The sequence below is a fragment of the Gouania willdenowi genome, chromosome 7, assembly GCF_900634775.1.
Source record: "Gouania willdenowi chromosome 7, fGouWil2.1, whole genome shotgun sequence".
NCBI classification, from domain to species: domain Eukaryota; kingdom Metazoa; phylum Chordata; class Actinopteri; order Blenniiformes; family Gobiesocidae; genus Gouania; species Gouania willdenowi.
This window is the reverse complement of record NC_041050.1, coordinates 6,939,507-6,964,565: the sequence shown is the minus strand read 5'-3', so window position 1 is coordinate 6,964,565 and position 25,059 is coordinate 6,939,507. Positions and strand designations below refer to the sequence as shown.

Here is a 25,059-nt window from a genome sequence, read left to right as displayed (position 1 = left end):
TCCACTGAGCCTCCCAGTATAGCTACGTGTTTACCCAGTGCCTTCAGCCGATGCTGGAATTCCTGGGTGGCCGTCTGGCCTGGATCCCCTGGTACGTTACACCATGTTGTCACTGCTACAGTAAACATTACACTCTGTCACCAAGTGTTGCACATGTGAGATATTCCTGTGATAAGAAGCCAGGTAGTAATACCAACCATATTTATCATTGTTGTTGTTTGAATTCAATTAACAGTAACGCATCAAATCTGACTTACAACAAAAGAGGGAAAAACAAACACCAAAACCATCCAGAGACTTTTTTTTTTATTGTCAAAGAAATTTAACTTAATTTCAATAAAATATTTAATAGACACTTTTCTTAAGTAACAGAAGAAAAAAAAAGTTGTTTCCAAATCATTGGGAATATTTAATAAAACTGCTTAACTTCTATCTGACTAGAAACCAATAGATGGTGAGATGTGTTTATTGTAACCAATGTGACAGTATAACAATGTGTGCAGAGTTTCATCCTCACTAAATTAAACATTTACAAAAAAAAAAAAGAAAAAGTAGTTAAAAACAAAACCAAAAAAAGACAATAAATTCCCCATATGCACTGCTTTCATTTTTTTAAGACAATACAAAAATCAACTATCGCTGTGTAACTAAATCGACTACATCTGAGAGGGCGTGGTGACGACAGGTGAACTTGTGCAGCGTCAGAGCCCAGGCTTTACTTCCTGTTCAGGCAGGTATAAGATCAACAATCATCATCACCAGAAAACACAAGAGCCTGATGATGAAGAACGAGTGTCCGTTTCCCCCCAAAAAAACCCAAAGAAAAAGAAGAAACACGTCCGTCTGACTCTTTTTTTTTACTTCAAAGTCCATTCATCCTTGTCTTAGGTAGGTGTGCGTGCATTTATTTACAACTGGTACGGAGAAAAAAAAACAAATTGAGAAGAGAAAGCTCATGTGAGAACCCGGCATATGTCATAATACATGTAGTCATAAGCAGGGTTAATGTTAATGACAACCTTTGGATTTCCTTTCCGTTTCTGCTCTCTACACTTCCCTTTCCGCTGTTATTCTTTAATATAGATGGATAAGATTGCATGAGCATTGTTTGGCCTATAGTAGCCCATTTTACTGATGGTTCGGGCTAGTTAATGAATGTCAAGGAGAAAGAAAAAAAAAGGCAACTCAGTGAAAGTGTGAGCCCTTAAAAAACGAGTCTAGTGGAGGTCAGAGTGCAGGTGTTGATGTCCTCGGTGTGCGAGGCTCTGTGGAGGGACGGTTCAGAGGCACTGCGGTTGATCTTTGGGAGCGCATGCTGGAGCAGCTCAATGGACGACAAGATCTGAACAAGGAGGAGGAGAAAATATGTTGTACGACACAGTGGACGAAGCGCGTGGTGATGTGCGTGTGTGCTGAGAGGAGCTCACCTGGGGAAAGAGAGGCCTGTCCTCTTTAGACTTCTTAATGCAGTCGGCCACCAACCTCTTCATGGCTTTGGGGCAGTTCTTGTAGAGTTTGCTGAGGTCAGGTGACAAATATCCTCTTCCCACCATGAAGATAATCTGTAAGGAAAGAGAGCGAGGTGATGGGACTGAGTGTTACTGAAGGTGGGACAAGATATCATGTAACAAGATGTCACAATATTAAAATGATTCCCCAAGATTCCCTGTGATCTACTACACACCAGATTGGTACAGGGCTGCACAATTAATGACATTTTAATCGTGATCATAATGTTGGTTGTCACGATTAAATTAATTTGATCACTGGAAATATTTCCGTTTAAAATGTGGGCTCTGCTGCAAATCTAATCAGGTTCTTTCTCACCCCCAGTAGTCAGCCAACCACCAGGGGGCGGACACATGATTAAGGCTTAGGGCTTCTCGATTGTAGAAAAAGTAATAATCACGATTATTTTAGTCATTATTGAAATCACGATTATTCAAACGATTATTTATCAGCCAAAAAGTTCTTCAGTTTTTGTACATAAAACATAAAACATAGTCTTTAAACATAAATAGAATCCTTCAAACACTAAAAGCAGTATGTTCACTTTTTCAGAAAACAAAACACTTCTTGCATGTGATGTGTCTTTGCTCTAGGTTTTCATCATCAAACCCAAAGTGTTCCCATAGAAGAGAATTTAACTTACCGTTTGTTAACCAAGTGTTTTGCTGCATTTCTCCTGTCATGTTTCAAGACCACTAGCAACAACTTTCCCTGTGTTAGCCTGTAGGCTAGCTTTAGCTTTGAGAGGGGCAGAGGGGAGGGGCTTGCATGTGCATAGATTAAACAACTCAAAGTTAGTATTAACAACATGTGTGTGCCAAGCTTTATATTTGGCGATGTCCAAAATAGTGGGTTTGTTTTATTTAGTAAATTAAACGTTTAAAAAAATAAAAGTAAAATATATATTTTTTTAATAATCGTTTTTTCTCGATTATGTTATTTTTGACATTGTTGGGTGTAGTAATTTAAATCGTAAACAAATTGTGATTAATTGAGCAGCCCTATTAAGGCTTCATTAAGATACTTTAATAACAAGCAAGCAACACGTCAGTAGCAACCTTGAGGCACCTAATGGCCTGATGAGCACTGTAGTGGTACGTTCATTTCAGGCATCAAATTTGTGCCTCAAGCCCGTAGTTGGACGCTTGTGCTCAATGAATCTGCACGCCTGTCACCAGCGTCGAAGATGTTCGAGACGCGCATTTAAAGAAGTTGGAAAGGGAGCGCGTCGAGGGGAGGGGCTTCTCTGTTTCCGGTGGTGTTCATACATTGGATGATATTGTGGCGATCAGTTACGTTCATAATTCACCCAGTGACTGTGAAGTGGTGGGGAACATTATTGTGTTGAGAAGGTGGTGCTTCCAGTCGGATGTATTTTGGTGAGACTCAGTGTGTGCACTGTGATGTTAGAGGGCTACAGAGAAGTGTGGTTCCGCCTCCGACCCCCGTTCATCGGCTCTACATTATCCAGAGAGTGGCTTGGCTTTATTTGCTCCTCGGCGCCGTTTCTGAATTCACCAGAGCTGCGCTCGGACAAGAGTTGCTTTCAGCGCTACTTCCATCTCTCCCGTTTGAAGACCTGCTGACCCGTATCGGCGCTCGCATCTCCTACCAGGACACCAACTACAGGCGCTCTATTCCAGCAAAAAAGCGCCTGTCCATCTGTCTCCGCCTCCAGTTAGTGTTTTTTTTTCTTCTCATTATTCTGAACACATCACGGTTGGGGAACGCTCCTGATTGGTCGACGAGCCACGATATGCCCCAAAAGTTCAACAATCCCAACTCCAGCGTCGACCGCATTTGAGGCACCGGACGCACGTCAAAAGTGTCCACCGCGCAAAAAGCTTCAAAATGCACCGCACAGGAGGCGCAGGTCGCACAGCAAGGACCTCTGATGCTCCCTAGAAGCACGTCCACCATGTGTTGTCTATGTAAACCTGATGCTGTTGATGCTTTGGACGCGTTTGGTGTGAAGGTGCCATAAAGCTGCGATCGTTTCCAATGAGTTGCATTTCATGATAACTGCAATAGTGTATTTATTCAGTTAGCCATTTTACATTTGTAACACTTTGGTCCATTTTTATTTATTTCTCAGTATAATTCTCATCTAAAGTTTCATTTTGCACTGTAAACTGTACACACATCGTTTGCTTAAAAGTAGAGCAATAAAAGTACGGATTTTGATAAATAATTGTGATTATAATCGTGATAACAATATTGATCAAAATAATTTATTCCAGAGACCTACTTCAGTCCAGTTTGACCTCAAGTGAGCATATTTTAGGGAATATTTGCATATACTTTGGGTATAACGGAATATAAAATAAACAATAACATAAATAACACCAATGTTTCCTATTTAAAGTACAAAAAGCACCATTCTACCAATTTAAAATTAAAAACAAACCATGTCATCATTTGTATGAATTTGACAAAACACAGCACAGATTTAAGATATGGAAATGTTCTTTTTTTCCAATAAATATTATAATAAATAATAATAAACTTTATTTATAGAGTACTTTTCATGTTACAAAATGCTTTCCAAGGGCAGCTATACAGTAGAAAATAAAAGATATAGAGTCTTGGCCAAAGATTAAAACAGTTTAAGAAACAAAAACAAAAACAAGTTGGAAGTTACTTAAAATCAAGGAAAGCTCTCCGATAAAAGTATGTTTTATGAAGTGATTACAGTAATCTAAATGAGAAGAGATAAAAGCACGTACAATGTTTCTGTGTCTTTAAAAGTTAATAGTATGTTAGTATGTGTATATTACTAGTATGTTAGTTAATAGTATGTTATGTTAATAGTATACTAGAAGCCACCAAGTCCTTTGGACATTTACTGTGTCTAAAAAATATAATAACATATTGAATGTGTCTCCTGAACAGAAACACTTGTCTGGGACACATGTAGCAGGGATGGTAAAGCTTCTGACCCACATATCTGTATCAGCCCCTAAAGTCTCACATCTAGGTCGGGTTCTACTACATATACATGTTACAGTGTTGGGCTGAACCTCATGCAACTGGAGATTACAACAATACAGATATTCTACAAATATCTGCAGATACATTTATCATTAAAGCAAACTGAGTCTGAGGGAACATGCAGCTCTCCTCACACATACACAGGGTTCAGTTACTGGTACTAAATTTAGGTGATTGGCTCTGATCCAGCTCCATAACCATCTTCAGAGTTTAGTTTTCTAAGTACGTTCTGTCTCGTGTTCACAGCCTGGCATCAAAGACCATGAGAGGAGTGAGAACTTTTATGCGGGAAGGAAAAAAAACCTGCAAACCTGAGCACACAAAGAACTTAACCGGAGTTTCTAAAGGTTAAGAAGTGAAACGGGCTAGAGCGGGCGAATCAAATAAACTGCATAGTGTCAAATGAACAGACAGTTCTGATGACGTCTATTAGAGTGAGACTCTTGCCTTTCATATTTTATTAATACTAGTACAGTGAGTGCCCGTTGGAAGTATGTATTCATGTGGGAGCATAAGGGGTATATTTGCGGGTGCAAAATGTGGGTGCAATTTTCCTGGTTTAATTCTATGGGATATGTGCATGACTTCATCATCACTTTAATATTTTTTTGTATGGTGTATTTTTCTGTAACGAATGTTTTTTGGAGTCATGTGTATTTGTGTATCTTTCTGTTGTCTTTTTGTGCATAAATGTTTTCTGTTTTTTATTTAAATTTATTGTAATGTATGTTTTTTTGGAGTGATGTGTTTTTTGGCATAATTATTGTTTTTGTTGCTATTGTAGTGTGATTCAGGAGTAATTTTGTGTATTTTTTGTATAAATATTTAGTTGTGTGTATTTTGAGCCATTTTTATATTTTTGTTGTATTTTTCTGTAAATGTATGTTTTTTTTAAGTCGAGTACAGTGCCCGTCGGAAGTATGTATTCATATAGTGGGAGCTTAAGAAGAGTTGTCACTTATGAGCATAACAACAACATATTCTGTAGCATTATAATGGGGTATATTTGCAGGTGCAAAGTAAAATAGCGTGTGCAACTTCCCTGGTTAAATTTTATGAGACATGCGCATGATAAATGTTTTTTTTTTAACTCATTTTTATATATTTTTTCGTTTGGTGTTTTTTTCTGTAATGTACAGTGCCCGTCGGAAGTATGCATTCATGTGGGATTATAAGTATTTAGTTTTGTGTATGTTGAGTCATTTTCATATTTTTTGTTGTCGTTTAGTGTGTGCGCGCCTGTCAAGCTTTCACTAAACTTATTTATTTTCAGTAGTTAGGTGTAGTGGCAGGTGTGTCGTGAGTGAAGCTGCAGTAATCATCAGGCGGGCTTCACTATGTAGCACCGTTTACTGATCTGACTCAACACTACAGTCACTACCACCCAATGGACGGTGTCGTGACACAGACTGTAACCGGACTAAATGGTGATCCGTTACACACACACACAAGTAGATGGTGATCGATAGTGAAGCGCACCTGATCGGTGTGTGTGTGTGTGTGTGTGTGTGAGACTCTCTACCTTGGACACAAATCTCCTCTGTTGGTTCTCTCTCACACGCGCACTGCTGAGAAATGTGCAGCTTTCAACACAGCAGCCATTGCCGTCAATAACTTCCGGGTGAGGTCTGTCCGGTCTAAATAGCGAACGGTCAAACTAACATGAAAATAAACGATTCGAAATGTCTTCACCAAATAAAGAACAGTAAAAAAGTATTTTTCCTCGAAAGAGAAAAGAGAAGTCCACGGGAGCTAATGCATGCACCAGAAGTGAGCTGTGCAGTCAAATAGATATAGATGGTGCTCTAGCGCCCCCTCACACCCTGAGGTCAAAAGCTGAATAGGTTTCATTTCAGGGCCGAAATAAAATTAAAATAAACATTTTGAAATGACCAAATTACTCCAAAATAACAGATACACACTCTCGGGGTATTTGGAACCCGTTTCAGGTCGAACTTGCACCGCATCGGGGAGATATTTGCTCCACACACACACATCCACATTTTATAGGTAGATGAGATCATGACTTATGGTCACAGAGAGTTTGTAAAACGTACCTGATCTCTGTTTGCTGTCTGAGAGTATGGGAGCTCCCCCGTCATGAGCTCAAAAAGCACGATTCCATAGGAATAGACATCGGACTGGAAACTATAAGGATTGTTATCCTGCATCCGGATTACTTCAGGAGCCTGTTGGTTTGGTGAGGGGTGGGGAAACAAAACATAATCTACGTCACCTTTTAATTTAACCTTTATGTAAACATGTTATTGCCTGATGCAAGGGCCACAATATTAGAAAAAAGACCCATCTGAAGATTAATACAGTACATTTTCATTCTGTTTATTTTTCTCTTATTTTGTGCATTATTAGAGTTCATTTTGTGCACTTATTTTGCTCATTTTGTGTGTTTTTGGAATCATTTTGTGTATTTCCGTCACTGTTTGGGATGAGTAATTTTGTGTATTTGTCTTGTCCTTTTGTGTTTTGGAGTTACTTTTCTTTGTTTATTTTTGTGTACATTTGGGGCCTATACTAACATTGGATCCAGCATTGTCAGTCAGACAGAATCTAGATTACAACTCGCTAAGTTAAGCGAATTGATTTCAGCCTGACTATGTGCACGCTCTTGTGACAGAAGTGGAGATCACAGCGTCAGACCAATCACAATCACAGAGAAACTGGAGAGCAACTTATGTCACAATAGAGGAATAAACTTTTAAAAATACGAAGAATTAAAATCCATAATTCAGACCAAAAACCACACTGTTGCTGGAGTAAAAGCAGCAATGAATTAATGCAAGAATTGATGAGTGTTAATGATTAAATTAGTGAAATTATAAATAGAGAATTAACAGACACTCTGATCAGTTTCTCATTTTGTGTGTTTTTGTGCATTATTGGTTTTGGTTTTGTGTGTTTTTCAGAGTGCACAAGATTAAACCAAGGGCCGCATGTGGCCCATGACCATGTCACTTTAAATAGCATATTTTTTGTTGCTGCATCTGATTATTTCTCTAATTTTTTATACTGAGTGATGATGATAATAAATAACCGTTAAAAAGTGTCCCTCCAACTATATAATAATGTAAGTAACGAAGCATTCCAGTGAAATTAGATTTAAGTCAATTTATAGTCAACTGGAAAAGGATCACTCATGATGACTCACCACAAATTGATTACTGAGTTGTTTTAACAGTAATATTTCATGTATTTAAAAAGATTTAAGGTTTACCCGTTGAGATTCTTCAGAGTGCCAATCCTAAATGTTTCCAAGTGTCTATGCTTTACTCACCATCCAAAGAATGGATCCAGAGGGCTGCTCTACCTGATGTGAGCCGCTCCACCTGGCCTTCACCGTCGCAAGACCAAAGTCTCCAATTTTCACCGTTAACCCTTCATGTAAGAAGATATCTGCGGTGTCATCAAAAATATAACAGGTGGAAAGGCTGAGTGCAAAGATTAGAGTACAAATATAATACAGATTCACACTAATCAAGCAGAAAGGATACTGTTGGACTTCATGTCTCGATGAATGATGTTCTTTGCATGTAAATAACTAAAAAAAAAAAAAACAAAGGAAAACAAATTCAATGATATTTTGGTTGATTTTCTTTGGATCTTCCAGGAAATGGTGACTTTGGTGACATTTCAAACAAACTCACTCCATGCCCTGTGCCGTCTGCCTGGCAATATCGATGAGCTGGATCATTTTAAAGTTGGTCTCCAGGACGTGAATGTGTTTGTAGAGGCTGCTGCCCTCACACCACTGGGTCACAATGGCCAGGTTGTCCTTCGTCATGTAGCCCATGAACAGCAGGATGTTGACATGTCGTGTTTTCCTGCGACCGCAGAAGGAGGAGAAGAGGAAGCATGACACAGAGACGATAAGACAAAAGCTTGCATGACAAAGGACATTTATACATTTGGAAATAAACCTAAACCTTACCTCAATACTGCAACTTCATTTCTGAAAGCCTGCAACTGCTCTGGTGTGGGATCAGTCACCTTTAGAATCTTCACTGCCACATCACCTGCATTAAGAATTAGTTAACGAGGATGAGATAAAAACTAAGGGTGTAAGAAAAAATGATTCTGCCATATATCGAAATATTTCACCGCGCAATTATCGTATTTATCCAAACAATGATCAAATCAATTTTTTAGACAGGACTCAAAAACGCCACTCACTTTTTTGTTCTTCTTCTTGTTGTGTACACTAATTAAAATCGCTACTCCTCTGTTATTCGTGAACGGATTGGGCTGAAATTTGGTAGGTATAATCTATGGATGTGTACGCATCAACCCCGATTTTGAAATCGAATATCAGCTTCTCATTTATTTGTGAGTCAAATATTACGACCGTTGGTGGTGCTGAATCATTGTCACATACCAATATATAAATAGGTTCCATTAGCCCGTACGTGTCACGAGGGCGCCAGGGGGTCCCATTTTTCAAATGACTACTCCTCCGTTAGTTCTAGTTAAGTCCGAAAGCAGTTTGGTATGAATACTCTATGAATGAATATGATGAGACGCTCTGAGCCATATATCGTTTCAAAGGTAATTCAATGTAGAATACAATTATGCCCCACACAATTCGATTTGGGGCCCGAGGAGCCCACCCCCCCTCTTTTCAACAATTTCTAATAAAGCTGTTTTGTCATTCATTTGTCAGTCAAAAATTGCGACAGTTGGTGATACCGAATAATTGACACATACCAATATATGAATGGGCCCATTACTTTGTATGTGCCACATTTCTTTACTCGGCGGAACCAAGTTTTTTAACTGACTTCTCGTAAACGTAGTACGTGTTCAGCACGGAGACGTTACACCGTAGTTCATCCAAACTTGTTTTAACTTTGTTTTTAACAAAAAAACATTTAATTACGCTAACATATGCATTGTAAAATTTGTGCATTTTTTTATAGATTGAATTACCATTTATCAACCTGATAGCGGATTACGGACGACATGTTCACATGAAATCTAATTGGATTTCGCCCCAAGTTGCAGTTTGATTTTTTCTAGTCTAAGAAAATATCAATATATATTTTTACATAGTTTTCGTCCATATGTTTGTTTTAAATTATTCATAGTCTAATTATTAAGGGTGTTGACAGTTTGATAAACAAACCACTTGTTTTTGACATTAGTACGTGAATTGTAGTTAGTTACCCTTTACTTGTTCTCTCAAGCTTTAAAAAAATTAAATAAATTGTATTTCATACCATTTTGTATCTTTTGTAAAGGTGAAATTTGTAACTATTGATATCGCATTATAAATCGTATTGTTTAGTTTCGGGATATATTGTATCGCGACATGGAAATCGTATTGTATGGTCAGATTCATGGCAATGCACACCTCTACTGAAAACACAGTGAACCTGACATGCACTCTAAATATCTTACATTCATTTATGCATCAGGAGGAACGGTATGAAGATGGCAAAGTGTGGAATGTGCATGTGAAAATATTACACCTGACAGTGCTTCGCTGCATTCCTACCGTGCCATTTTCCTTTGTACACAGTCCCAAAAGAGCCTGAACCGATGCAGGAGTGCAGATAAACCTCGCTGGCCTCGATCTCCCAGTAGTAGCTCGAGTCTCGCTTGTCCCGAGGTCTCTGAGGATGAAAAAAGATGATTATTTACTCAATGAGTAACTGCATTTGGGGTTGATCAACTCAAATAGTTAACCAAATAACTTACAATTTTATTTTTCTCCTGAGTGTTGAAGGCTGTGACCCTCTCTCGCTGGGATGGTGCAGGGGGTTTGGGTTGGGATTGAGACCAGCCGGTGGGACTCTGGTTTGGGGAACTCCCCGCTTCAAATACACAAAACAAAGAATATTGTCCACCTTAATATGGATCCAAATTATATTTATTTGAATCAGATATAACGGCCCCATCCTTTATTATTCATTAGATATACAATCAAATAATTGTTATTTTAGAACCGGTCAAGTTATGACAAAATCGACTAAAACTTTTATCAACTATTGAGACAGGCTGTGTTTGAATCGGGGCACTAATGAACTATGCCAGTGTTTCTCAACCTTGGGGTCGCCTGGAATTTAAATGGGGTCGCCTGAAATTAATTACTGATTAAACATATATATACATAAAAAATTCAATTATTAAATTTGTATTATTAAGTCTATAAATCTGTATCTATTATTCTATATATTAAATCCGTATATAAATATTTTGACTTTTGTTGTAATTAGCGCTACATGAATTAAGTTGAATTGAATATAATCATTATTACCGGTAAATAATTTTCATAAGTAAAAAAAGAGCACAGAATTTAACACAACTGTATTGTATACTTTCACTTTTTCAAATATAAATCTAGTTCAGATAAAATGCATTATATAAGGTCTAAGGGGTTGCCAGAAATTTTTGATATCGAAATGGGGTCACAATCCAAAAAAGATTGGGAACCATTGGACTATACATGACATACTCAATGAGTATTAACTGTCAACTAAGTATGATTAGGATGGTCATTTGATCCATAAAACTTGTGTATACACATTTCCGAGACCCTCCATTGTGCTACTGACTAAACCGTATTTTTCAAAACAAAAGCCCTATTTAGAAAAGCATTAAAAAGCTAATCAGAATCAGAATCAGAATCAGAAATGTTTTATTTGCCATGTACAGTTTTGAGGACAGTACAAGGAATTTGACTTGGTGGTTGGTGCACAAAACAAGCAACAAAAAGAAATAAAAACAGAACAACAAAGCACAACCCAGCAACAATAATAATAATAATAATGATAAATATAAAGGATGAGGGATAAAAAAATAATGAAAGACAAAAAGAGATGCTTTAATTTTGAAAAGGGGATGTTTGATTTTTAGCTTGAAGCTGGTTCCAGGACGATTTTACAATCGGCTCACAATGCATCATGGGGCGGTTGAGTATGACTAGCGTGCCCACCGTGCATACTTAAAAAATGTCCCGAAATAGTATTTATCTGTGTATTCATTGCATACTCAATCTTTCCATACAATCTAAAGTGAACGCTCTACACACTCATTTTGAAGTCAAACTTAGAATGAGTAATATGTATGTTTCTATAGCATTTCGAACACAGCTTTAATCCTAATGTTATGATCAGTTATTCAACCTGGTAGGAGGAAGTTAGTGTGAAAAAGGTGGGACATGACGGTAAATGAACCAATCAAAAATAATCTCTGTGTGGGAAGTTAGGCGTTCAGTTTTGTGATCTGCCCTGGTGGAAGGAGGATAATATCAGTCATCAAATCTAAATACAGGTAATTTAGTCTAGACTAAAGTCAGAGTGAAGTTAGAGACTAGTCTCAAATTCAGATGAATGCAGATGACTACTATTGGGACTAGGACTAAATCAAAATGTGGTACATGGTTTGTTTATTTTTATTTAAGAAAAGCTTCATAATGCCTTTAGAAATTGAGCCATTAAATATTGGGACGGGCCAAAAATTTGATGGCTATTATCTGATTTAAAAATGTAACGACATAGTGTAGGCCTCATAGATCAACAAATGAAGATTATTTGCTGTTAAAAAAAAAAGGTTGAAATTGACAGTGTTTTGATCTCCACTGTAAACACTTATTTGTGTATTGCATTGTGGGATGTGGAGTCCTGTAGATTAAAGCATTTTTTTCTTCATTCTTACTGGGATTTCTTGTGTTTCTTCACCAGATAAGGAGGACAGTGATTTGACTCCATTTTTTGTTCAGGTTTGTTCCCAGTATTCCCCGTGATATCACCTCACCTCACTTTATGAGACATTCAATTCCAACTTAATTTTGATCTTTCAAAATAAACCCCACAATAAACAATAAGTCAGACATCTTCCTACTCCTTTTTTGAATGTGTAAATGTTTTATTGAAATCTTCTTGCTTTGTGTTTTGGACTTGTATTGCTTTTGTCTATACATGTTCAAAAATAAATAAATCACATTAAATCAAACATCCACCATTGTTTGCTACTGGTTTCAGTCCTTGAAAAACACCAGAAATGTGTTGGAAAGTCACAAGAAATAACAAGAAGAATGAAGTAAAAACACTTAACGGGACTCCACATCCCACAATGCAATGCAAAACTTTTCCGCCAATGTCAATTGACAATTTCTACCGATTACTTTTTTTCAAGCAGATTATCGTTCATTTATTGATCGATGAGGCCTAAACTATGTCGGATAAATTTGAAAGGAGGGAATAACTAAAGACAAACAACTTTGACATAATGTGAATGATGTGCAGCCTTACCAGAGTCGTGATTACGTATTGCATCCTGAAAAGACAAAGAAACAAACAAACACTAAATGTTAAGTGTGTTGAAGCAGATTCCACAATGTGATGCCGCTGGAAAGAAGTGAATGCAGTAGTAAGCGACTCAGACACAACACGGACACTGTGGTCTAACCTTTTCTGGTCTCCCTGGTGACGCCTCAACAAAAGGCTGGGAAAAGTGCACAATACCTACTCTCCTCTTCAGCCAGAACCTGTGGCACCAGGAGCTGGGGAAGGTATGTAGGCAGTCTAGCTACTCCCCCCGATAGCGTACAATATAGAACGAAAACAAGCCACAAAGGAAACAACAAGAGGGACAGGGAAAGAGCAAAAGAAGGTAATGCAGGAACAATGTAAAAAGGTAAAGTTTCTACTGGGAACAAAAAGAAGGGAAGGTGAACAAAGCATGCAGGAAAAGAAGAAGAAATATCAGAGAAATAGGCTTTTCCATCACTTTACAGAGCAGATGTGGGCCAAAAAAATGTGTTTGATTGAAGGGCCACATTATGTACATTCATGTCAGCATTCAGAATAATGACCAATCTGAGCATTAACACAGGAGTAATTTTGTGTGTTTTTCTGTCATTCTGTGTGTGTTTATTATGTGAATTTCTGTTGTCCTTTTGTGTATTTTGTATCTTTTGGAGTCATATTGTCGTGTTATTTTCCATTTTTTTGAGTATTTTTTGTGTATTTCCTTGTCGTACTTTCGGTTCCCAAAGTCACTTATATGCGTTTTTCTTCTCTTTTGTGTACTATTGTTGTCATTCTCTGCAATTTCGTATGTTTTTTAATCATTTTGTGTATTTTCTATGTGATTTTGTGTTATTTGTATTTTTTTGTGCATTTCTGTTGTCCTTTTGTGTATTTTTCCTGTAAAATGTATTTCTTTTGAAGTGATATTGGAGTATTTTTTGTGTATTTCTGTTGTTGCTTTGTCTGTAATACTGTGGGCTTGCGGAATCATTTGTGCTTTACTTGTCTTTTTCTATGGTTTTTGAGTATTTTATGTTTTTCTTGTCCGTTACTGTATTTTTTGTAGTACTGTAGTTTTTTTAGTATATTTTAGTGTATTCTTGCTGTTTTGTGTATTTTAACATAATTTTGTACATTTACTTTGGGGGGCGCATACAATTAGACCCCTGCCAGTTGACCACAACTGTTATAGAGAGATGGAAAAGAGGAACAAAGATCACAGGGGGATTCCAAAGACTTACAAAGGAAACCAAGAGAGCTCTTAGCCTAGGTATGATATATTTCTAAACTAGCTGTTGGAACCTTCAGGACAACCTAAGGGGCCCCTAATGGTGTGTAGTAGTTACCTCGATCATGCTGCTGTCTACAGGCAGGGTGGTGCTAACCATGTGGACATTGGGTGTGGAGGTGGAGCGCTGCCTTTGGGAGAGCCCGCCGCCTGTGGGTGGGTAGGGCGTTGTGTAGTTGAAAGCATGAGGGGTGGAATACCGGTGTGCTGAGCTGCAAGGGGTGCAAAAAAGTCAAATGGCAACTTTTACACAGGAAAATACAAACTATAGCTTATTTTATAGTTTAAGAAGCAGTTTTGGAGGGAAGTAGCTTTTAATAGGAGCCTCCAGACCAGGGTGGTCAAACATTTTTTACGGCCGTTCAGGGGCCAAATATGGAATAGTTTGACCTCAAGTGGGCCACAGATATAAGTGAAATGATAAATGAAACACACAGTATGTAAAACACAGACAGTGACGTTAAACAATAAATTCACTTAACTTTCCTTGATTTTGTGCCAATCTTTTAATTTAATATGCAGTGTTATTGGAGAATATTTGGAAAATTGCAGGACTCTTAGAAAAATGTTAAGATCTTCCAACAATTTGAGATTAAAAATGACTGCCATCATGTAATGGATGAATGGAAAACCTGTCAGCCCTGGCAAATATTGTGGAGTTTCATTGAATTGAAATAAGACAACTGAATTAGTTGGTAATTTACACAATGACTTATGTTTTCTCTGTTACTTTTACTTCCTCCTGTGGGCTGAATCAGATGCTCTAAAGAGTCGGATTTGAATTTGATACATGTGGTCAAGACCAGTGATTCCCAACCAGGGGTTCACGTACTTCTTGGGGTACAGGAGCACATTGCAGGGGGTACTTAAACATTAATTATTCAATTTAAAAAAAATAATTGGAGAGTTCCTTTTTCGGCAAATTTGTGGACAAATTTACCACAACCTAACAATAATTAATGAATAAAGTAATCACATGAAAGCAGCATGACGTTGTGGAGGGGTTTTTTATGATATGAAGATGGGGTACACATAATGTGACAAAATTGTAACAGGGCTACAACAAACCTACATGGGACAAAAAAAGGTTTGGAACCACGGCTCTAGTAGACACTGAAGGGTTATTTGTCCTTAATGTCAGCTGCAAAGTGCAAAGCTCACCAGCTCAGTGTGTTAATCTCCCATCAACCCAAAAACAGCTGCTACTTACGCACTAGCGGTATTAACAGGTTTTATAAAATCATGCGTGTGCTAACGTGCAACCAGGAGGTTTAAACCACTGTTTGATCACAGAAGGGGGACAATTACTGCAGTGGTATCTGTCATTGTGTCCTTGGGCAAGACACTTCACCCACATGGCCTAGTATGAATGTAGTGAGTGAGTGTTGGTGGTGGTCAGAGGGGCCGATGGCGCACTTTGGCAGCCTCGCTTCCGTCAGTCTGCCCCAGGGCAGCTGTGGCTACAATAGTAGCTTACCACCACTAAGTGTGGAGTGAAAGAATAATCCCTTAATTCTGTAAAGCGACTTTGAGCGTCCAAAAAAGCACTACATAAAATTGATGCATTATTAGAAGGTCCAGAATAAGGTTAACGGTCTATTGATGCTTGTTGAAATAGGAACAGTGGAAACCCAGTGACATGATGACATCATCAAACAGGGGATCATATCATCTCACAATGAGTTAGGGAGGAAACTGTACAAGGAACAAGTTGATACCATGTCAGAGCAGCTCAGAACGCTTTTAAACCATTTCAAACAGACTCTTTCACACCTAATTACAGGCATGGTGAGCTCCCATCTCCTTCTGTGTCAAACACTCATGATACCAGACTAAGCACATGACAACATATATTTGGCAATGTTACTATTTAAAGAAATTCTTATCTAATTCCACCAAGTGAGCCAATCAGCAGAAATATACCAGTTTGTTTGTTTTGTTTTTTTTTTATGAACAATTAGTCCTGCCTGAGTTTCATTATCCACTTATTTAAAGCAGCATAGTGCAGGATGAAAAAAATCAGACTCCATAGTGACACAACGGTCGTTAGTGTTACTGCAGTCATCAGCCAAGCCGGCGTGGGAGCGCTGTTTAGCACCACAGCTAATACTCTTCACAGAAGCACAGATGATACTGTGACTAGAGAATGGATACCCAACCAAAGCCCGACGGGACCCGAGGGTACCCGACTGATCGGGTCGGATTCAGACAGATATTTAGAACTGGTGGTCAAGTAAGGTCACACAATGTCCTTGCGTGAAGCGTTCTTTTCATTCCTGCAGCAGCAGCTGTAGCAATGAGTGCAGCTTCAGCGCTGCAGACATTACCATTTAGCTTTGATACATGGATTATGTGAATAGATCCACTGGGTCCCTGTGTGTGTTTGACGTTCACTCGTTACCCCATGCGCTGATCTGATGTTGACATTAACGGTTGTTTGTTAATAAAAGCGGGCTGGCCACTCACCTCATTTGTATGAGGAAGAAATAAAGTTTTATCCGTCGAGTTGGAGTCGGGCTTGGATATAAATATCTGAATGCCTGTCGGGTTCAAGTCGGACTCGAAAAATGCGGCCTGATCCACACTCCAACTGCCGTTCACGTGACGGTTTACTGCAAGACCGCCGCGCATGCCTCTGCAAAACCAAACAATAGTTTGGTCAACCGAGCTCATCGTCTTTCAGTCTCAAAGTGGTCTTCTTCTTCTTCTTTATTTCCGGCAGAGTGAACGCCTCTCCAAGCCATCAAGAACGCACATTCAGCGTCACTTAACGTCACTTCTGCAGAATTATGTGGGGAATTGGGGCCCGGAATTGCAGAAGAAAACACATCACACGATCTGTTCAAGGCTCATTCTCTTTGGTTTTAAACACTTCATCACCCATTAGCATCAAAAGACTTTAACTTAATGTTTATTTTTTTCACAAAGCCTGTTCTATGCTCCTTTAACTCATTCACCCTGATGAGTTCAAGTCATCTACATAATTTTTTTTTTTTAATGTGCAAACCTGTGCCTTCATTACACGTCTTGTTCTTTGCAAAAATAAAAACTAGCACAGAAAAGTTGACTGAGGTTATAAATAAACCCATAACACTGAATGTAAACACAATGCAGGTTTGCATATTTGGCTTCAATTGGGTAATTAAATATTGTTGTTGGAGTGCAATAGTTTAGACTTTAACTCACTGACTGGCATTGACGTCTAAAGACGTCATTTGGTTTAGTAACATTGACTGCCAAAGACGTCTAAAGACGTCAATTGTGTTTTTTTTCGGCTGGGGTTGCTAAGAGACAGTGTGACGAAGCTTATACCATGATGTAGTGACCAACTGGTGACATGTCGGTGGCAGCAGCGCACCTTTGACAACAGATCACCCGTGATGGGCAGAGCTCAGAGGAAGTTTACAAGACAGAAAATTGCGCTACGAGAGTTGATGCTGAAGTTCCCAGCAGCTCACACTCGACCAGAGCATGTGTGGAACTAAGTGGTCTATTGAGAGTGTCGCAATAATGAGAGAAAACGATCAAAAAAACTGGGCAAGCATTGAGACTCGGCATGTCCGAGAGAAGGACGAAGTTGTGTGTGTGGAGAATGACGGGGGAGAGACTTGGAGGACGGCCAAAATACAGTAAGCAAACCATTCAACTTTGACCCAGATAGCAACATAATAATAATTTTGCCATCAAAAGCCCGGTCTCAGTGTTGTTTTTGTAGTTTTATAGAAGGAAACCAAGTGTCCCTAAAGCAAATTGACTAATAGGTTTTTTCAGAAAAAGTATTTTTTCTCAGCTTTTTGTCACAAATTGGCGATTTGTGTGAAACTAATCAACTGCTAATTACAGAAGAACTAAACAAGTTATAAACAACAAAAACAAAAAAATCTGATGAAAGTAGAGAGTCTAATCTTTCAGAATCTGGTTTCAGATTTCAGATTGTCATCGTACAAAATATTCTGTGGGTCTTGAAAGATCAGTGAAAACCATCTAAAATGCCTGGCAATATGGGGTTGGCTGCTCTGAAAATTGCTGGCAGTGAATGAGTTAATTTGTGATGATAAACAAGGCTCACCTTGGAAAGCGTGTGAGGGATTCTCTCATCCTCCGTGATGTCAGTGTGGGCAGGGACGGAGCTGATATCTCCCCAGGCGTTGGACACAAACTAAAGATAAAAATCAGAACAAGTGAAATTGACTATGACGTTCATGGGAAAGTGTGTGTGTTTTCTGTAGCGTGTCACACCTTTTATCAGGTAAATAGCATTCCTTATCTTTATGGTCAACAATACTGATCTTTAATGATTACGGAGCATGCATACTGAACCACGGAGACTATTTCTGTGATATTTATCTCCTGATGTTACATTTAAAAAGCAAGTTTGAAGAACAACCTTAAAAGCTAGTTGTAGAAAGTTGCAATGCATATTAATACTTACAGCAGTTGCCTGATATTGCTCCAATCCACACACATCGTGGGAACTTTGGTGCTACAATGCTCGTGAAATTTATATCCACACGTTTGGCATCGAAATCCATTGAGAAGAAACTTCTGGCATATATCACAGAAAGCCAGTTTCAAATAGGTTTTTCGGACCTGAAAATAAGGAGAAAAGGGAAAAGTTAAATCTCCAGGTGTGACTTTGTTGTCGAGAGTCGAGGATGATGATGTGACTATGCTTACAAAGTTGTGCGTCGTCAAAGGAACGTGATCGAGAACCTCCACAAGCAGCTCCTCCCCAATCAATGAGGTCGGGTCTGTGTTCCAATCCATTCGAAACTTTTTACTGTCAAAAAAAAAACGAGTCATTAAACAATTGTAACGTTTAATAATACAGACTTTATTATAGTGTGAAGAGTATTCCTGAGGTTACCTCCTCTGTCCTGGATGCAGCCTAAACACAGCACAGCACTGAGGCTGCAAACCTCGCACCTTCAACGCTTTAATCAGACAGTTGTGAAGAGTCATACCTGGTCGCACGTTTACCTGGAGGATGAAACAAAAAACAAAGAGAAGTCAACACATTATATGCTACATCTGCCTTCAGATTGAAGGTGTCCCGATATCATACGGGTTACATTATTTTTATTTTAATATCGGGTATATCAATAAAAATATTTTGTAGTTTCTGTGGACCCCAAGAAGACGAGCTGGTCACTAAGATATCAGCTAATAAGGATCCTTAATACAAACATTAAAAAAACATTGGATATCGGTATCGGATTACATCGGCCTGCATCTAAAATCTCATATATGAGCACTCGAATACAAGCATAATTTGTTTTTATTGATTTATTAAGTTTATTTTTCAGGGTCTTCTCATTTTTTATTTATTCTATTCAATTATAGAATATGTTTAAGTATGTTTAAATTAAACTAGTACATATTTTTCACTTTAGAATGACATATTTTTAGCTTTTATAGGATTTATTGAAGTTATTTTTCAGTCTTAAAAAAAAATTGTTTTTATTTTTTCTATTCAATTGTAGAATATTGTTATGTTTCAGGTCAAAATGTTTATAACTTATTGGTCGATAATAGTAAATGTGTCAGTTTTATTCATACCTACTGTTGCTGATTATTGTTTTCTGTTTGAGTTAAATAACTTGATCAAGACTTTTCTAACATTCCTTACTAAAAAATAAGAAATAAAAGTATATATTATGGGAATGTATATTTTATCAGAGCATTATCACTATCGACCAATTATCAAGGCAGCAACAGTTGTATCAGGACATTGAGTTTGCATCAGTGCACGTGAACCCACCACCGTGCGCTGCTGGTTAGGGAGGTAGACGCGGATGGTGCTGCTGGTCTTGGATTCAAGCAGTTTGCTGTCGTCTGAGGAGCGACGCTGGCAGGAGAAGCCCTGGACCATGGTGGGGGACAGACAGGGGCCTTCAAACGCAGAGTCCTTCATTCCAAAGCCATTGCTCAGGGTCTTCCACGCTCCCTGAAGATGCTCCATTTGTAAAACAAGGTGCTCTCAATAGTCTGGAAAAAAAAAAAAAACACACAAAATCAAAGTTATTGTCAAATTTCTTGCAGTTTATGATCAACAACAGCAACAGTGTTAATTTAAGTGTTGAACTTTGGAAGTAAAAAAAAAAAAACTAAATTACATAACTTTTTTTTAAAGAACTGCATTTGAACATTATAAAAACCTTATATTAAATCTGACAACACAGTTAATTATTGGCTGCAAGTTAATTACATATATTTCACGTAAAAGGGTTAACTTTCACATCCCCAATATAAGAATTAGGATTACATCATCGCTAGCTTGTTTCTGGTCAGCTTTAAACAACTTTCGTGATTCAATTTCACTTGACTTTCTTGAGCATGACATTTATGTATGTAACAATTGTTTTAAAAAAGTTAAAGAAAAAGTGGGAAAGTCACAGCTTACCAAGGGTGTAAGAAAAAAATCGAATTAGCGATATACAGTATTGCAATATTTCACCGTGCAATTATGGCATTGATCCAAAAAATGTTCAAAGCGGTTTTTTAAATTTTTTGGGTTTTTTTTCTTACGAAAAACCCATTTAATTGCGCCAACAAATGCATAGCACGTAAACGCCCGGTCACTAGGTGTCAGTGAACCACATCAGACCTTGTTAAACTTCCTTACTCATCAATGCATTTTAATTTGGAAGTTGATTGCAATTTATTTTCATAAAAAAAATACTGGGCACTTTATTTTTTCTAAACAATTTAAGAACTTAACAGAATCAGAATCTGCTGTAGAAGCAAAAGTTAAACTTTTTTGAAAAATTTAATTTGACAGTTGATAAACATAACACTTGTTTTTTATGTTGGTTCTTGAATTACAGTTAGTTACCATTTACTTGTTCTTGCAAGCTTAAAAACCAATTAAACAAGAAGACAGTCATCAACAACCCCCACCATCATAAATCACAACCTTTTCCTAAATGCCCTAAATCTAAGAACTTAGATGTATACATAACAAAATATAATCACATCAGAATATAAAACAAGGCAATAACTACACACCAAATTTGGTTATCGTGTCTAAAACAGTTTTTGAGAAAAAGCTGTCCCCTCTGAAGAAACATTGAACAGAGTAAAAAAAAAAAACGTAAAAGGGGCAATAACTCCGGAAAAAATAATTGCACGCTTCTCATTTTCAAACTCCATCAAGGTATTGATACCCTGAAGTCACACCAAATTTGGTTATCGTATCTTCAACAGTTTCTGAGAAAAGATGTCCCCTTAGAAGATACCTCGAACAGAGTAAAAAAAAGAACAAGGGAAATAACTCAGGAAAAAAAATTGCGCGCTTCTCATTTTTGAACTCCATCGAGGCATTGATACCCTGAAGCCACAACGAATTTTGTTATATCTTAAACAGTTTCTGAGAAAAGCTGTCCCCTTTAACTCAGACGGACGGACGGAGCTCAAACCAAAAATCACCCTTCACACTTTGTGGCGGGGGATAATAAATTGTATTTCATGCCATCTTGTACTTGTAAAGGTGAAAATTTTAATTATTGATATCACAATGTATATCGTATTGTTTAGTATCGGCATATATTGTATTGTGACATGCAAATCAGGAATCTTATTATCAGATTCATGGCAATGCACACCCCTACTGCTTACATAGCCAAAACAAAAATTTCTAAAGATTATTACACAGAGAGGACAAACTATAAATATCCTCGAGAGCAACCATAAAGCCACACCGATTCTTTAACACCACAATTACAATGCCTAATATCCCTCCTTGTTGATTCTTCTTGTTCCACAAAGATGTGGTAACACACGGGGGAGATGATTTACTGCTGTCAGTGGTTGTGTCACAGCAGCAATAACTGGTTTGTCTAAAGTAGGTGGAAAGAAGCAAAGCATTGTGGGTCGTCCACCATCCCCTCCATGCTGATCAAACTGTGTTCACAACAACTGATGCTATTTAGTATTTAGAGCGTCTACGATCATTAGATCAGGTGTGTCTAACGGACCGTTGAGCAAAAATGTAAGACTTTCACAGGTTCTAACTTGTCCCGTTGAGTGTTAGCGTGCAAACATTTACAGAAGTCAATCATCCTGAAGTTCATACTGTTCATGTGTAATTAAATATTAACTTATAATATTTCAAAACTACAGTAATTATGATAACCAGGGTGACTGAAAAAAATCAGTCACTAACACAGTAACAGACGGTCTAAAACCACCAAAAAAAAAAACAGTCAATACCAACAAGTGAGACTGAATATTTTTGTTGCACACAAAATAATTGAAAATTGAAAGCCGTAAAAGTCAATTTCTAACATCTTTGCATTGCACCTTTCCGGATTATTATTTAATTTTAAAAATGTAAGGGCCTTTTGGGGGTAATAACTCCCTCTAAAATAGATTTTAACATGTTTATAACCATGGGAGGGATTTTTTTTAAATTTTATTTCATAGTTGATTTTCATGTTTTTATTGTTAATTTCTAACTCTGTTTAATGTTTATATTGTATATTGTATATTATATATTTCAACTCTAATGTTTTCTGTTGAACTTATTAAATCATATAAACTACACGTGTCAAACTCAAGGCCCGGAGGCCAAATACGGCCCTTTAGAGCATCAAATACGGCCTGATCGAGTAAGTAAAAATTATAGGAAAAAATGTGAAACAGTTTGCAAATTACCAACCAATTCAGTTGTAGATATCTTAGCACATCCAAATACAAAACTTCGATTAAAATCAACAATATTTGCAGAGTTCGGTATTGCACTCTGTATATCACGAGACGGCAGTCGTTTTAATCTTAAATTGATGAAAGAACTCTCAATTTTTCCAAAATCTGGCATTTTTTTCTCAAATGATTCCACAAAATTTCTGCAAATTCCCAGAATCTGAGACAGTTAAGATCATGCAGGGACTGATATATTCATATTTGTATTATAATTTATCCTATATTATTTTTTTCCTACTATAATGTGTGTACTTGTATTTAATCCTATTTTAACTAACAGTTATTTACTCAATTATGTACATTTTTCTGTCTTAATTTCTGTGTTTAGGGTTTATTTTTATTTGTAATATTTCTTGAGCCTCTGTGACAAAAGTAATTTCTCTCTGGGATAAATAAAGTATTTCTAATTCTGATAGTTTATTATTTATATATCATGAATACGTGGAAGTGCAAACCATGACACGTTAATGAATTTCTTCTTATTCCCAACTAAAACCATCTGTGGCCCACTTAAAGTCAAAATTGTCCGTATTTGGCCCCTGAACTAAACTAGTTTGACACCTCTGATGTAAACACACTGAATTGACTTGTGTATGAAATGCACTATACAAATAAATGTGCCATGCTTAAATGCTATATAGAAATTAGTGTTATTTTACATTGTATACATTTTAATTGCATATAAGCACCTTTCTTGACAACCAAGAACACTTTACACAACAATACGTATCAAATGAAAGGTGTATTGTAAATATTAGCCTTGTTACAAAGAGTAGAAATCTATTTAAAGTGCTGGTTTTGATGCTAACAGGTAACAAAGTGGTGCTGTGTGCTGTGCTGTTTGCACAACAGCAGAGCTGCAGTAGCCTGTGTTTTTATAAGGCCTGGTAGATCCAGTTATAATGTGTGAAAACAACACGAAGGCCCCCGAGGCGCAGAGTAACTAAACTTTCACTGCTCAACTCGTTTCTTTCCCTCCATTCAACCCCGAACCCGTTCAAACACTGCATTTATAACCGTGTTTCTCTTTCTAAAAGCACAGAGGCCTGTGTCATGCTCACCAAGAGAGGTTTAAAAAGTTGTGCTCCGCCATAACTTCAGGAAAAAGTGGCGTCGGTGACATCATCATCATCATCATATTTGCAACGCGTTCATGGAAAACGGGGAAAACCCCTCAACGAGGGGGAAACATCCATATAATGTAGGACAACAAACAGCTAAACGTTGCATTCGTGTGCGACGCAGACACACAAACACCACAGGCGGCTCTCGTTTACAAACCAGCTGATGTAAAGGCAGGAAAAGTTTGATCTCCTAGTGGCGGAAAGCGGGAGTGGCAGAAATCCGTCGGACCCTGAAAGTGACACGACACAAGTGATTTTTTTTTAGGTGTCCGTCGACGCGCCTTCACGTTAAAACTCCGCTCGCTCTGTGCGTGGCTTTATTATTATTTAGGAATAAACATCACAGCTTATTAGAGTTGGTGCTGTGAGCCTTTCTGACGCCTGGGATTCAAACAGGACTCACACACACACACCGACTTAAAAGTGTTACACACACATTACACACAGACAGACACACGATACGTACGTAGTTTTAGCTCAAACATAGACCCTCCCACTTCTGGAGACCCCGTTATTTGTGCCTTTTGAAAATAATACAATTACATTTTTAAAGAAAAAAAAAGTCTTTTCAATGTTGTTCAATGTGTATTTTTCTTAAGTGGTCTGTATTTGTTAATAATAATAATATAAATAATAATAATTATATATATATATACATATATTCCTCAAATATCTCTGCGAATCAGGCTCAGATTGTGCTTGTGTGTTTAAGAATTAAATTTTGCAACAGGAATTGAGTATTTACAAGGTCAGTTTAAAGAAGATTCAACTTGTATTCTGAATTCAAGAGGAATTAAAGCTCCCATGTAAACCATCCATGGAAACGCTACTTAACCTATAGCAAAACATACTTCCTACAGGCACTGCACTAGTGTATATAATGGGTATTTTTTTAAGGGACTAAACCCACTGATTCCGTTTTGAAGGGCTTGTTATAATTCATTTAAGGTCAACTACGCCATCACCTGGAAATGTAAGAACATTACAAGCTAGAGGTATCAAGTGGAGGGGGGGATAGCACAATTAATCATATAACTTTTTCTTCTTTTAATCTCAAATACATTGGAGGAGCAATTTATTGCATGTATCTTACCTGAAGAAACACAAACTTTTATGCATGCAACATTAAAATAATTTACAACATATATTGATTTAAAAAGGGAAAAAAAAGTAACAT

At 37.6% G+C, this 25,059-nt stretch overlaps 1 protein-coding gene across 2 annotated transcripts; it reads right to left on the bottom strand.

The window, feature by feature from the left end:
- Positions 1-878: 878 nt before the first annotated feature.
- raf1a (Raf-1 proto-oncogene, serine/threonine kinase a) lies at positions 879-24,217 on the bottom strand. Of its 2 annotated transcripts, XM_028454009.1 has the most exons (18): positions 23,820-24,217; positions 19,817-20,043; positions 18,923-19,035; positions 18,733-18,835; positions 18,488-18,645; positions 18,125-18,214; positions 14,114-14,267; positions 12,925-13,044; positions 12,768-12,792; positions 10,213-10,328; positions 10,010-10,127; positions 8,447-8,531; positions 8,163-8,339; positions 8,010-8,056; positions 7,793-7,911; positions 6,558-6,689; positions 1,428-1,562; positions 879-1,342 (listed from the first exon to the last, which is right to left on the bottom strand). In XM_028454009.1, exons 2-18 carry the CDS (start codon positions 20,015-20,017, stop codon positions 1,205-1,207), a joined length of 2,031 nt encoding a protein of 676 aa, XP_028309810.1. In that variant the 5' UTR covers positions 20,018-20,043; positions 23,820-24,217; the 3' UTR covers positions 879-1,204. The 2 variants fall into 2 exon arrangements, with proteins under 2 accessions (XP_028309810.1, XP_028309811.1); XM_028454010.1 differs by lacking the exon at positions 12,925-13,044 and having other exon boundaries at positions 23,820-24,206.
- Positions 24,218-25,059: the final 842 nt, after the last annotated feature.